This window comes from Argiope bruennichi, chromosome 5 (assembly GCF_947563725.1).
Source record: "Argiope bruennichi chromosome 5, qqArgBrue1.1, whole genome shotgun sequence".
Taxonomy (NCBI): domain Eukaryota; kingdom Metazoa; phylum Arthropoda; class Arachnida; order Araneae; family Araneidae; genus Argiope; species Argiope bruennichi.
The window spans coordinates 126,530,249-126,545,510 of NC_079155.1; the positions used below are offsets into that span (position 1 = coordinate 126,530,249).

The following is a 15,262-nucleotide window of genomic DNA, read 5'->3' on the forward strand; positions in this document are numbered from 1 at the left end:
AGCTGCTTTTATAGACTCATGCAGGTAAAAAAAAAAAAAAAAAAAAAAAAACCTGCCAATATGATTTTTTGATTAAATTACAATTTGTACGGCTAGTGTTATTACAGGTTCATCTAATGCAGTTTTAGAATCTACTGCAGGAAATATAGTGCAATATAAGATAACATGCATAAAATGCAAGATGAAATTTGCACTTATATTTGTCCCAACTTCGACATTTCACAAACTGATTCATTTTAAATTAAAAACATGCCATCATTATTACAAAAGAAATATACAAAAATAATTTATTCATTGGTGAAAACAAAAAAATGTACAATGGAATTATATTTAAATAATATGTTGAGTTAAATCTATTGAAATCTTTAACATTTATAATTATTTTTAAATTCAGTTTTTGATTAGTCAGTTTTGAATGGTTAGTTAAAAGTTTCATAACATTTAGTTTAAAAATGTAAATAGATTCAAATAACTAAGAGTATATATATATATATATATATCTGATACTGGGTAAAACTCATATTATAAATTACTATAAATTTACAACTTAACTAACAAACTTAAACAAATTATTTTTAGATTTATAATAGAATTCTTTTTTTTTTTTATTAAACTTTCAAAACTTCAACAAAATAATACAATTTCTAAAGAATAAACATTTTAAAAATATAAATAATTTAGCTGCTCATTTTTTTTCCTTCTAAAATTGGCGATTACATAAATAAAAATTTTCCCCTTAAAACATGCATATACAATAAACGCACCCAAATGGAGATATGGAATAATGATATCACTGTCAAATATAGTAAATTGGTTAATAAATTATTCATGGAAATAAGCAAAACAAATATAAAACAAATAATTTTATTTGATATTCCATGCATAGTATACATATTTTTTCAGATTTAACAATAAATGCCCAGCTGCCAGATATATTTGGCAATAGAAATTATTAGCCATCAACAGAATGGAAAAATTCTAGAATTCCAAAAATAAATAGACATACATCAAATTAACAACATCACAGTAAAAGAAAATGATCTGGAAATGCATAATTTATTATTGCAATATAATTATGTTTCAAACATAAATATAGTTATCATGGATATGTTGTTATGGCATAAAATACCTAGTTACTTCAGGAAATAGAAAAAGCCAGTAAAAGCATTGAGTATATTTGTGTTCGTTGAAATAAGTTAAATAATAATAATAATATACAACTGCTAAGTAGTAAAAAAAAAAAAAAAAAAAAAAAGCAAAAAAAATAAAATAACTCTTATATTAGTTAAATTTTATAATTATGATGATTATCAAACATTTGATCATTGCATAGCATTCAAACTAATAAGCCAAGTTAAAATAAATTTTTTTAATGATATATGCTTGAATTAAAACTGAATAAAAAAGTAATCTTAAAAACATTAAATAATATCAATAATCGATTTATTAAAGTTTAATTAATAGAACACCCAATTAGGAATATAGGATAATTGAATAATGAGTGAAATTAGTAATATGCAACTGGTTTCAACTGATTTTATATTTTATTTTCAGAAATATCTAAATATTTTATGAAAAAATTGCTCACTTAAATGGCAACAGGTTTTTAAAAATATGCATGTAGCATTCTTTTACTTTTTCATTTCAGACACAGAACAAATCAAGTTTTGAGAAGCTTATAACTTTCAATTTGAATACAAAAAATTGATACTTCTAACAAAAAATTCTGAAATATATTGATTTTGAAAAATAATTCCATATTTACTGTCAATGTCAACTCAGAGCTGATAGCAATATAGAATGCTATACAACATATTGTTACAACAAGCCAAATAGTCTTGAATATGATTCTGATATGTATTAAAGCAATGGATATATTTAAATAGGATATAGTTTTAAATAATACCAATCGAATTTTAAAGCAACAAATATTTAAAAAGAAAGTTATAAAATTTTCCAAATTACACTATTATGAAAAACATTGGCATTAATTACGAAACACTTATTAGCTTTCTTAACGCTTTCACAACTCTACTTGTCTAAAATAAATAATTATGAGTTGAAAACTAATAACTACTCAAGGTTTTTAAAAGAAAGGGAATGTCAAACACTAAAATAAACAATTGCATCTAAACATGCAATAGTAAAAGTGAAATACTAAATTCATATTATTCCACTCAACAAAATTCTATCACCAATTTTTAAACTATTAAAAACAGAAATAAGCATTCATTTTTTCTTGTAGGAACATTACTATAAAACAATCACAGAAAAAAAAAAAATCAAATGGAATACATCTATATGACTTGATGTGGAAAATAAATATTTGTACTACCTTATACATTATGATAATATTTACCAATGCTAAAATTAGATTGCAGTTACATAATATACAGAAATTATAAATCATCCACATATAACTAATTATCAAAAGGAAGCTAAGTCACAGTAAAAAATTCAGTCAACAATGCATAATTTATATTTTCTTTATAATAAAAGATAACTTTAAAAAAATTTACAAGGCAATTGATAAATAAAGTCTTCCATGTAACAAATCCACAGAAATAAATTATCTCCACCTACCTCCCCCCAAAAATCCTTTCATATTACTCAACATAAAAATGTTTATCTATAAATAAATATCTATTATAAACATTTATACATACAGAGCAATAAAGTATTTTTTGAGACATTTGTGTAATCTAAAATTACATATACATTCTTCAATAAGCAAGACTGGTCATTAACCTCTCCTTTTGACATATTTGCAAGAGAGACAATATATACCATTAGACACTTAATTATAATCTCTTGAATGGCTTTAAATTACAAAAAAATTTATATTACTTTTAGTACATGAATAAAAACTATTAAATAGAATTTTAAGCTCAAACTGTATTAAAAATACAGTCCCAGATCTTTTAAATAGCATATAAAAATTACTTTTATGCAAATAAAACAATTTCAAACGTTAGAATGTTCAAGATTTATTTGCCTTACAAAAATAGTAGAAAACTAGGCTGCTCCTCATTATCTTTGAATTAAAATGAAAAAGTTTAAATATAAACCTGCTTCTACAAAAATTACTGCACGATTCTGCATTTTCTCAAAATAAATCAATTTCAAATTCATGAATAACTAAAAATCCCCCACAAATCCCACTTTCAAATTCATGAATAACTAACTGCAGAGTAAATGTTCAAATCTTTTATAAATTTCTCAGATATTGAAAAAAAAAGTCTATAATAATGCATAATAATGTTTTTGTTTAAAAGTGGCCCATGCAAATTAATCAACAAAAGCAGATCCTCCACTATTTGGTGCACTCAGATATCAAAGGTTTAATGCCAATGAATTGTTCCCTTCAGGCTGCATGCACCAAAAGACTCATTGCAAATGTTCACATGTCAATATTTTATTATTAATTCACATTTTTCAATATTTTTATTTCAAGCATCAAAATTATTAAAAATATTCAATTATGAAACTATTATAAGTATCAAGGAATACGAACCCTTATTTGACTTCACAAAGAAACATTAAAAAAAAAAGTTTATGAAATTCCCATAAGTCATTAAGAGGCAAATTATTTTGATCCCATAATGATCATTTATGAGACATAATCCTTTCATGCAATTACCAATTATTTTTTTTCAAATTCGTTATTGTAATCTCAAGAACGTGTCGTATATGATGTTAAGGAATACATTAAATGCAATGCATGCTTGCAACCAACCAATGGTGGTACATATCACCTAACTGAATATTTGTATGAGGACAACAATAGGAGTATGTGCAAATATTATAACTGAGAGGAAGGAAAATAATAAAAGCTGTAATAGAACTGGATTTTACAATCCTAAGAAGCAACAAAAATTTCCCTATGAGAATAAGAATAGTGCAACCTGAATATAATAAATGCCAGTCACTGTCTTAAAGTAAGATAATTGACAGCTATTAAGAAAGTAAGATTCAAAATAAAAATGCCTAGTTTTAAGATGTATGTATAATACATAAATGCATTCAATAATTTTTAATTACCCATAAATAAATAATGCAACTATGCAACTCTTGTAAATTAATTACAGCAATTCATTTGACAGCAGATGAAAATTAATAAATCTAAGTTTCAAAACAAATTAATGAGAAATACATATAAAATGGTAATAAATAATATCTGATTGGTTCAATTCTATCTCGCCACACCATGAATTTGAGGTACACATATAAGCAAAACTAAGCAATATAAATTGCATCTATTAAAATCAGGCAAGAAATAACATTGTACCTATTTTGAATGAATCTATTTGTTAAGATAAAAATGACAATAAGCCATGAAGGAATAAAGAAATATGTGCAGCTTATTCCCTTAGAATAAAAAATAATAATTTTTTTCATACAAATATTTATTTTATAGCACTCTGTTTTATGAATAATAAAATGAACAAAGGCAATTTCTAAGCAAATTGGCACATTTTTATCACAAAATAACATTAATCTTAGGTTTAGAAGATATTGGAAAAAGAAAGAGAGAGAGAGAAGAAGAAGAAGAAACATATAGAGGAATCTATAAATATTTCATTATAAATGCATGGAAATGCTAATTCGTATGCAAAAAATATTTCATTAGTTCTTTAATAAGTCATTCTGGTATACCATAACCGAAGTTACATAAAGACTGAAAGAATACTTCCAAAAAGTTTAAATAAAACGAGGTAAAAAAATTTGTGAAATGATACAGGCACCTTCTGATGCAAATCAAGAGACGGATGCAACTATTTCAAAGAGGTGATGAACACCAGAAAAGTGTACAGAGATATTGCTTTCTGAAAACTGAAAATTCAATAAATGCAGAAAAATCTTCTTTCCATGATAAAAATCGTCTATTCTTTGTATCCCAGATCATATAACAAATTATTTAGACTTTGGAGTGCATTTCTGTATTATATATATCATCAAAACTTTTAAATTAAGAAAAATACATGCTTCCAAAAGTCATCAATATTAAGCAAAAGTGATAGATTTTCCTATTATATATATATATAAAAAAACAAATTTAATACCTGCCAATTTTCTTAATAAAACAAAGAAGAAAACTGTTATTTTTCAACATCTGTTGAATTGAAAACTTAAAAATTGTAAGTATAAATTATAATTTAATAATGAATTGGAACAAACTGCTTCAGAACCTTTTACCTTAACACACAAAATCAATTGTAATCGCATTCAAAAAAAGGATGTGAAATTCATTTAATCTTCAAAATACATAACAACAATATCTGGATAACTTAGGATAAAATGTAGTAAATAAGAATGCCTGGTTTGAAAAATTTAGTATTTTTAAGTATTGGAACTGCATTTATTTCTTTTCACCCAATTTTTATAACATCAGAAATAGCCTTAATTCTTAAAAAAAACATCAATCAACACCACTCAAAATATCCATTATTCAGAATATGAATTTTGATTCTTGTATGTATACAAAAATTATGTCAGAATAAATATAAATGAAAAGGATAATATACTGAAATTTCCCAATATTTAGAAAATGAATTTTGATTCTTGTATGTATACAAAAATTATGTCAGAATAAATATAAATGAAAAGGATAATATACTGAAATTTCCCAATATTTAGAAAATGAATTTTGATTGTTGAATATATCCAATAAATAAGTTCTGGAAAAAATTTCCAGAATAAAAAGTGGATAAATCTAGTTTTAATAAATTAAAACAAATAAAGCACAACAAAATATAGAATTATATACACAGCAAGATATAGAAAGCAGAATTATAATATTAATATAAAACAGTGTAAATAGGATAATAGTTAAATATGGATTATTAAAAAAATAGACAAAAACAATAACAACTTTCTGTTTTCTCAATTTAGATTTTGCAAATGACTAGACAACCTTTTCTTGTACACAATGTAAAATTTTGATTATTCATTCAGAACTTCTCATTTCAGAATTGTAATGTATTAAACAAATTATAGGTTATTTGCATGTCTTAATGTCATCTCAATTACAAAATTAAGTTTCTTAGCCAAAATTTATAATATTTGCTAAATATATAAAACAGAACTAAATATAAAATCAAAAATATTATAAGAATAAAATTCACAAACAAATAGTAATTTATAACATAAATAAACAATTAAGTATACAATAAAAATCATCTATCAAAAATACAATTTTGAATATTCAAAGTTTTGGATATGAAATCAAAAGAATATAAATTTTTTCAAAGCCAAAGAAAACTTTAAAGATACAACTACAACATATAAAATTCTACGACAACCAAGATTTAAAAGATATAACAATCAAGCTCAGTTGATTTGAACATCCAAAGGGCACACTCAATATACGGTAGTTGCAGAGCCATAAAGAAACAATTTTTTATCATCAAACTCTTTAACTTGAAGTCCAAGATCAGTTTCCAGTTCTTTAAATTTGAACTTGTCTTCCAAAAATCCAGGAACCTAAAATTGAAAGTTTTATTTCATTGTATATATATACATATACATATAATATTATATAACTTCTGAAAATACATAGTTTAACATCAAATATTTTGCTGCATGCATCATGCAGTAATAACATAATAACAGCAATTATATGGTAACAAGAAAATTTCAAACACAATATAAAACTGCACTATAATTTATTTTAATAAGAAACCACATTTTCATTTAATTAATTATACTCAATAAAAGCCACCCCTTATGTCTTGAAGTTATTTATAGTGATTTTTGGAACTAAAATGTTAATAATAGTTGAATATCAAAATCAAGCTGAATTTGTTTCCTTACATCAAACAATTTGATGTAATTTAAATATTTAAGAAATCATGTTTAATATTTATACAACATAGGCCTCATATAAGTAAACACACACACAAATTTCCATTCAATATATATATATATATATACATACTTACAAAAGAAAAGTTAAATTTGTAACAGCGTAGTAAAAGGGCATAATTTGAATAATTCTAAAATCCAAGTCTATTTTACTATTTAGCCAATGGAGAATGGAAACAAATAGAAGAATCTAAAAACACAATTACTCCAATCATAGAAACTGAATTTACTTAACAATAACTTTCTTAAATTTGATTTTGCAACGAAATATTTCTGAAAATTTAATTTGCGAAGTCCAAATTCCACACAGAGATTTTAACTAAAAGCACAAAATTTATCTCTGAATAAAATTAGTGTCAATATTTAATTTGAATACCTTCTGGTTTGTTAGAATCTAAAAAAAACCCTTCTAAATACTTTATCTGCTTTCCAGAAGAATTATTCATGAGTTATCCCAAATTTTGAGTGAGATGACACAGATGACATGGACAATAATATAGTCAATAGGTATTTAAAAAGAATCCAGAAAATAAATTAAGGCAAGCATACATTTTCTTTCCATCTATTATTATTGCCATTATGGAATATTCAAACAATACAAATCCATATACATAATATTATAAAAAAATCTTCTTTTATAAAATTTTTTTTGATAAAAGAATTTATATGTGTGTGGGAAGGATACATTGAAAAAACATTTTTAACTAAATTTAAACAGATCTATATTATTGCCTATAACTAAAGAATTCCAATCCGAGAGGATAATGGAAAGATAATACTTTCTGATAGACCTTTACTAATAGCAAATTAGTACAAAATAGTTATGCATTACTCTTAAGGCCAAAGTATAGTAAAAAATACGTAATAAATCATTCAAAAATCAACTAAATTTTAAAAAATTAATATTTATGACCTTTGAAGTAATACTGAAAGATGAAATCTCATTTTCTTTGCCTTCTATTTTAAATTGTAGAATAATAATGAAATAACCTTTAAATACAAATAGTAAATTAGAATTCATGGAGCATTTTTCAGGTAAATTAAGTACTAAGCAGAGGAAGAGAAGTAGTAATTTGAATAAAGTGTTATAAAATACACTAAAGCAATGATACAATACACAACATATAAAATGTAATCATACTGATCAAAGTAGAAAATTGAGCAATTTAGAATACTTATAGTCTAAAGTTAAGTTTATACTTCAGCAAAGATTAACAGCTGTATACTTAATAAATAAACTTATATAAAAATGTAGCAATATTAAAAGCATAACTAAACTAAGCAAAACAAATGAAGAATGTATGAACAGCTAGCACAGTTAGAAAAAGGGGAAATAAAAATCAGGTGACTTAAACGAGGAACTATGACTTACATTCTACTTCGCCAGAATAGTTCTTGTGGAGGCGCATCCATTCTCCTTGTTTGTTTTCAGGTCGGTATTCTACAAAATAATCTAAGATTATCAAACACTTAAGAGCCACAGCTCCCATCAACTGATGTAAATGGTTTTCGAACCAAATAACGACATTTAAAATGTGGATTTAAAGAAGGTAATTTCCAATTTATGTAAAATAAAGCGATTAGAATTCTTAATTTTAATACAGGATATAGCAGGGAGTGGAAACAAAAGCCCATGGCTAGCAGCTGCACACAGTGTGACAAAATGTTAAAAAAAATATTCTGAAACAGTGAAAAAGAATCGAAAGAAGAGAAATGAAAAATAAGTGAGCTAGTTTTCCTATTCTTTATTCAGACCAATTCAACCAAAACAGTCATGTGCAACATAACTGGGAAAGAGAATGCAACCATTTATGCTGACTGAAGCTATTGTGTCTTGAAGAAGGAAAGAGCATGTGACCTCACACACATATAGTGAAAGAAAAGATGCAATTATATTCATTATGTGATTGCACATACATATAAATATATATGTATGTACAACATATACATATCAACATAATGTTTTTCTAATACTTTTTCATAAATATAATAAAATGTAATTACTTTTATTAGATATGTATAATTTACATATAAAGTAAACTATAGAGCAATCATTGCCACTTAATATAATTTTGAAGCAAATTCTTTTGAAAAAGTCGAAAACTGGTACTTTTTGTGACTAATACAGAACAGCCATTAGTTGTTTTATGCAAAATTTGTATGTTATGATTAATTTTTTTAAAAAAAGCTTTACAGAAGACATGTATAAACTGAAAAGCTATCTATTATAAATAAAAATAGAATCTACTCTTGAATAAAGTATTATAGAAATACAATAGAACTAATTATTTTCACATATCTTTAATTATAAACAAAATAAAGTAAAAAAATAAAGTTATAATTGTCATAAGTAACAGGAAATTTGAGATCTATTTACAAAAATGTTATTTATTCTTTAATAAAAAACACAAACAAGAAACACATTCCACAATTCCATTCTGATGTTAACTATAAAAAGTTAATAGCTTGATGCAATTACTGAATAAAAACCAAGAAAATACAACAATCCCACTAAATAAAGAAAAAGTGTAAAGCTTCAACTAGTTTTAAAATAAATTTGTTGACAGAAGGAGATTTTTAGTCTAATTAAAATGGGTGAAGTATTATAAAGTTTGAAAAATGGAAAGTTATTGTTGAAGTAACTGAACTAGATAATACATAATATAACTCAATGAATATATTTCTAAATGTATAAGTTAACTATTAGATTTCAAAAAAGGGTTACATTCATTATTTTTTAAAAGAAATTAAGAAATTTTCCCTTTTTATCTCTTTATTAAAATCAGGATAAAATAAAATTTATTGATAAGTCCCTGCATTAGATTTATCTAATGCAGGGACAAACACCAATCAAACAACTAAAATAAAATTTATTTTACAAAAAAAAAAAAAAAAAAAAAACATTAGGGGGAGGAAATGAGAGATGAATAATGAACAATTTATCTTTAATTATTTGGGCTACCAATGAAAATTACACATTAAAAATTACCATTATTTTGAACGTTTTTTTTTCCCCTCCCCAACTAACTAAATTTATCAAAAAGGAAATGAGCTCACTTTTATGAATGATTTTATTATGTTTAATCATATATATCACTAATCAGCAATTAATTTTAATGCTTATAACAATACTAAAATATTTTAACCTTAAAATTTTCTGTGCAAATAAGAATTCAATTTATATCAATTTCTAAAAATATTCTAAATTTTAACGGTCATCCCAAATGAGATTTTACTGTCACTTTTATTTCATTTAAATTTTTTGCCTTTCAAATGGTCAAAAAAATAAAATTCACTTGAATAATTACATTACTGAATACAATAATTTATTTCCGTTTCAAAAAAATAAATGAGAATCTAAAAAAATAATTTCAGTGTCATTCTGCACAAGCTATTGGAAGCTTATGAGCATCCTTAAAAGACCAGTACAATCTTTTACAACTATATAAATATTAATCTATCTGAATTGCTTAAAAGTAAAAAATTCAAGAAAAGTCAATAGATAAGAATTCATTCATTCATATTCCAAAAATAGACGGTCAAAGCTGCTAGCAACTCGAAACATTTTATTCTCTTTTTTATTTATATTTCAAGTTTGTATAGGAAACAAAGGGAAAATTATAATTCAAATCATAATTCACCTTTTTATGTATTTATTAAAATTGCATTTATAAAAGGAGTCCATATTCAATTTTTATGTTTAACATACTGCAATTCTTAAGATTTTCTAAAAGAACATATACATAAAATCAAGCTCCTGCATTAAGTATTTATTTCTTATTAAAAGGTAACAATATTTATTTATAATTAAATGCATTTAAATTAAGAGAAGAATTTTAAAATGTAAGCAGACACTTTACAATAAAAGTGTTTTCTAAATTTATTTCAATATCTAGCTGTTAATGATGAAAATACCATAATTTATGGTATTACTTAGTAAAGACAGCCTTCTTATACTTTTTAAAAAACAAGCAATGAGTCTTTAAGCAAAGCAAGGACTGGTCTCAAGTTCTAATTTTTAACAACATATAATTATCCCAACCTCCTTATTATTAATTATGATTTTGTTTCATTATTTCTTATTCATAAATTCATTTATCACCAATAAATAACTTTTTACAATTTCTAATAAAAATAATATTGATTCCGATTAAATTTTCTCAATACTTGATTAAAATTCTATTATTTATAATGCTATATATTTTTCTAGACATTATGTACAAATTATAGTAGCTGCAGTTTAATGCAATTATTTCAATATTTAAGAATTTTGATAACATTAGCGAATTGATAACAATAACTGAACTATTTCAACTATATTTTAACCATATTAAGGAGGAAAAAAATCTGACTTATTTGAGAATTATCTATAATTTATTTTTAAAAAAAACATTTCTTAATTGTTGCTTACCACAAATTATTCCTTAACTGTTCACTTATATAATATTTTTTGCATTGTATTGTTTTTAAAAAAATGTGTCGCATAATGCTGCAAGCCAGATTTCACATTACTAAATGCTTAGCTCATTTCAGCATTACTGAAGTGTTTTCTATATACATTTATCCTTGTTAGAATCGTCAATATTTATTGCTGGGTCTTGATCACTTATCATTTTTTTTTTTTTAATTTGCAAAGAGGCTCAGAAATTTTTAAATGCACCACAGTGTTCCAATGACACATTAAAAAGAAAACTTTTATATATATCAAAAATTATAATTTTTCCTTTAATTCTTTTTTTAAATTTTTTAACTGTTCTTTAAAAAACCCATTCTGATTTCTAAATTCAATTTTCTCAATAACAATTTATGGCTGTTCAACAAATTTCAAATCAGATACGAGTTGCATAACTTCATTTAAACCAATCCAAACAGCTCTAGTCAAGACAAAAGAATAAGAATCCTAAGACATGGGGGAAATGGCTTCCAGATGTTCCTTTATAAGAGAAGTAGGAAATTTCATGAACATCACTCTAAGGTCAGATGAAAATGAAGGATCAATTAATTTTGTACTTCAAATCTGACAACATTAAACGACTTAGTGACACCACTAAATATTTTTGAATGCATCTGAATAAGTCTGTTTGGGAACAGTGTATTGTGTTTATAGAAAGCAAATGATAACATTAATCATGATCACATTAAATGACACCCATTATATTATATATGAGAAACTGCTTTTTAAGATTCAAATATCAAAACACGAAACACTAATTCCCAAATTATTTATAACATAAAAAGCTTTTGTTATAACTGCTGTATGTTGGCCACATTTTATTGCATTGAAGAGCTTTTCTAAGGATTGTTATTGAATTGCAGTATTCAAAACAGCAAATTAAAAAAGATACACAAAATGTCACTTAAAAAGAAAGATAACTTCCACAGAAATAGTTTTAATAATTTATTTACCATATTAATGGAAAACAAAACAGGACAAGAAAAGCACAGTTTGATACATAATGAGAAATAGCAGAAGCATATTGCATTTAAACAATTATTTTACAGCAGTATTTTCCTTTTCACTGAATAAATTTTGATGAAGTTCTCTTGTACCAATTTATTTCGTTCATTTACAAAAAAACTTACTTCCATAATAATTTGTCCGTTTACCCATCTAAAGTAAAAAATTTCTCTCTATATATATGTTGTTCTTCTCTCTCTCTCTCTTTTTTTTTTTTTTTTTGCTTCAACATTTGGACAAATAAAACTTTTATAAATTTATTTCCAATTTAAACATATTGAATGTTGGAAAAAATCAATTATATTAACACAAACGAAATTAATACAAAATTGTTTTAAAAGCTATGAACTTTTACATAGAGTTTTATTATGTACACAGTATAATTAAATAATTTTAAAGATACAAAAAAAGATGTAAAGAAAACAAATGTTAAATATCATATTTGAAATTTAAAGAAAATGTGGTTTCTTAAAAAATTCTTTTTAATGGGAAAAAAACTCCATAACATTCAAGTGAAAGAATTAGTGCTTTTCTTATGAATTATTAAGGAAAGGAAAAAGTTCGAGTTCGAACTTTTTTTTTCAAATTGAAAGTTGCAAAGTTTGAGATTAATTTATCTCCTATCACAAAAACAAACACATAAGCGTGCTAAGCAGACATCACAATGATAAGCTTTATTGAAATAACCAAGTAATATACAACCAGAGCAAATCAATACAAAAATAGTAAGACATTCTTTAAAAACAAAAATTCTTTAAAAATTGACTCGAATAATATAAAACACTTAAAATGCAATATACAAATATGATAAGGCTTAACTTTAAAAGAATCACAAAAACATTCAAAGCAAAGTTACAATATCACAGAAAAATAAAACATTTCAAGATGGCACTTAAAAAGTAATAAGCTCAATTAAAAGGAATGTAAAATTATGTATTACAGTTACTCATTAACTTGCATATTAGTGCACACACACATTTTAAAATTTTTAATTAAGTCATAAATTGCCTTTAAAACTTTATATTAAAAATGCATTTATTTCACCAGTTTAAAGCAAAAATGTAAGTTTCTCTTCAGTAAGTAGACAAGCATTCCTTTTGCAAAGGGAAGTTTGGCTCTTTTTCACTATAATTTAATACTAATCACTATTTGCTATGAATTCCATAGGAAATTCTATTGCCCAACTCATGAAAATTTATTTTATAAACATGAATTAGTATTATTTATACAACATTTTAGTACATTTACAGTACATTTAATTAATTTCAAAAATATAATTAGCATCAATTATTTAGTACTTTTTCATCAGACTAATAGCAATGAAAATATAAAATTTTAAGTTGGAAAGTTTTTGTAAATTTTTACAAATTTCATAGTATAAAGTTGCTGTATTGTCAATAGATAAGTTCCATTTTATATCATTTATTCATGATGCATTTATGCTTGATGAGAACTGTCACTTAAAAAGTGCCATTTTTTAAATAATTAAATTCGATAAATAGAAGAAATTACATATTTTGATGTAGTAAAATGAATAAATCAAACCACACTTAAGATTTTGAGTAATTAAAGGCTATAACATTAAATTTTAAACCATTACATTTTTCAAAACTTATCTGAAATTATTTGCTTGATTCTACAAATCTGTAGTGCCTTGACCTTTGATTCTACAAATCTGTAGTGCCTTGATCTTTGATTCTACAAAAATATATTTATATACTTTTTTCTTTGACTTATTCTATCACATTCTGTAGCTATAGCTTTTGGCACATACCTTCGGTTTCTCTCTGTGAGTATCCACAGCATCAACAGGAAGAGTAAACATTTCCATTTCACAACCATAAGCGACTGGAGTTAGTTTTATCACGGTATGCAAGGGTACCCTCAAATATGGCAATTCTTCTAAACACAAACGGGGGAAAGGCATTAATATATCAAAATTTCCCTAAAATACCTTTGTAACAAAAGATTCTAGACAATATTATATATAAAAATGTTTCCCTTATTATTAAACAAACTTAAATAATCAGAGATGACTGTAATTTCATTTCAAAAATTATGGAAACTACAGTTGCTAAATTTAGCTTGCTATATGAATTTTTAACTTTTAGAAAATATTGTTTATATCATTTTCATGCTATTAATTGAAAATTCAGCATGAACAGAAATATGTTAAGGAAGCAAAATGTCTTGATGATTATATTGTAATAAATTTTACTTCCTACTTTTTCTGTATACAGAAATATTTCTTTGTGAAAATGTTTGCTACATTATTAAAATCAGAAAATAATAAATGAAACAAAAGTTAATTAAAAGGTAGTTAATTCACAAATTTTAATGAAATCTCTCAAGATTATTCTAAAAATTGCTTGTCTGCCAATGACAATTTTAAATTAGAGCAACCTGTAAGAATTTTCCTCTCAGAATCTTTATACATGATTTGACATGGAGTTGTGACCCAGTTTAAGAAAAGCCCATGTAAACTTGCACATCTTTTTCAAATACACAGAATTCTCTTGCCTAAACAAACATATGTCAAAGAAATCCCTCTCAGAAACTCTTAATAAGCTAACCAAAGGGGAAAATTGTGACATTCACTCGTCTTTTGGTGTGAACGTACACATAGCATCTTTCTTCCTGTATAAAAATTGTGCCTCCTGCGGCAAAATAAATTGAACATACAAAAATTCACTTCCTTTCGGCCACATATATGCCAAAATTATACAACATATATAAATAGATTTACTGCTCGGTTATTTAAAATTAGAACAGAAGTGTGCATATTAATAGACATGCTTCAATTCGTTTGAATGAATCTGCATAACTTTTGTTCCCCAATTACTAGTAGTAAAACTGAATTTTACTGATAAATCCGATACTATTTGATGAAAAAGTATGAAGAATTACATGATCATTGAATAGATTAAATAATACAAAGAA

General features: G+C 24.8%; 1 protein-coding gene across 8 annotated transcripts in view; it reads right to left on the reverse strand.

The window, feature by feature from the left end:
- Positions 1-15,262, reverse strand: part of LOC129968615 (6-phosphofructo-2-kinase/fructose-2,6-bisphosphatase-like) — a 67,585-nt gene that overhangs the window by 3,324 nt on the left and 48,999 nt on the right. For 3 of the 8 annotated variants that reach the window (XM_056082686.1, XM_056082683.1, XM_056082685.1), the window contains exons 13-14: positions 14,097-14,224; positions 851-6,483 (exon numbers count right to left, since the gene is read on the reverse strand). In XM_056082686.1, the coding sequence (XP_055938661.1) occupies positions 6,361-6,483; positions 14,097-14,224 (251 nt within the window). In that variant the 3' untranslated portion in view covers positions 851-6,360. Of the gene's footprint in view, positions 1-850; positions 6,484-8,236; positions 8,306-12,780; positions 14,021-14,096; positions 14,225-15,262 lie in introns of those variants that run through there. The other 5 variants (XM_056082691.1, XM_056082689.1, XM_056082688.1 and 2 more) reach the window with 4 other exon arrangements.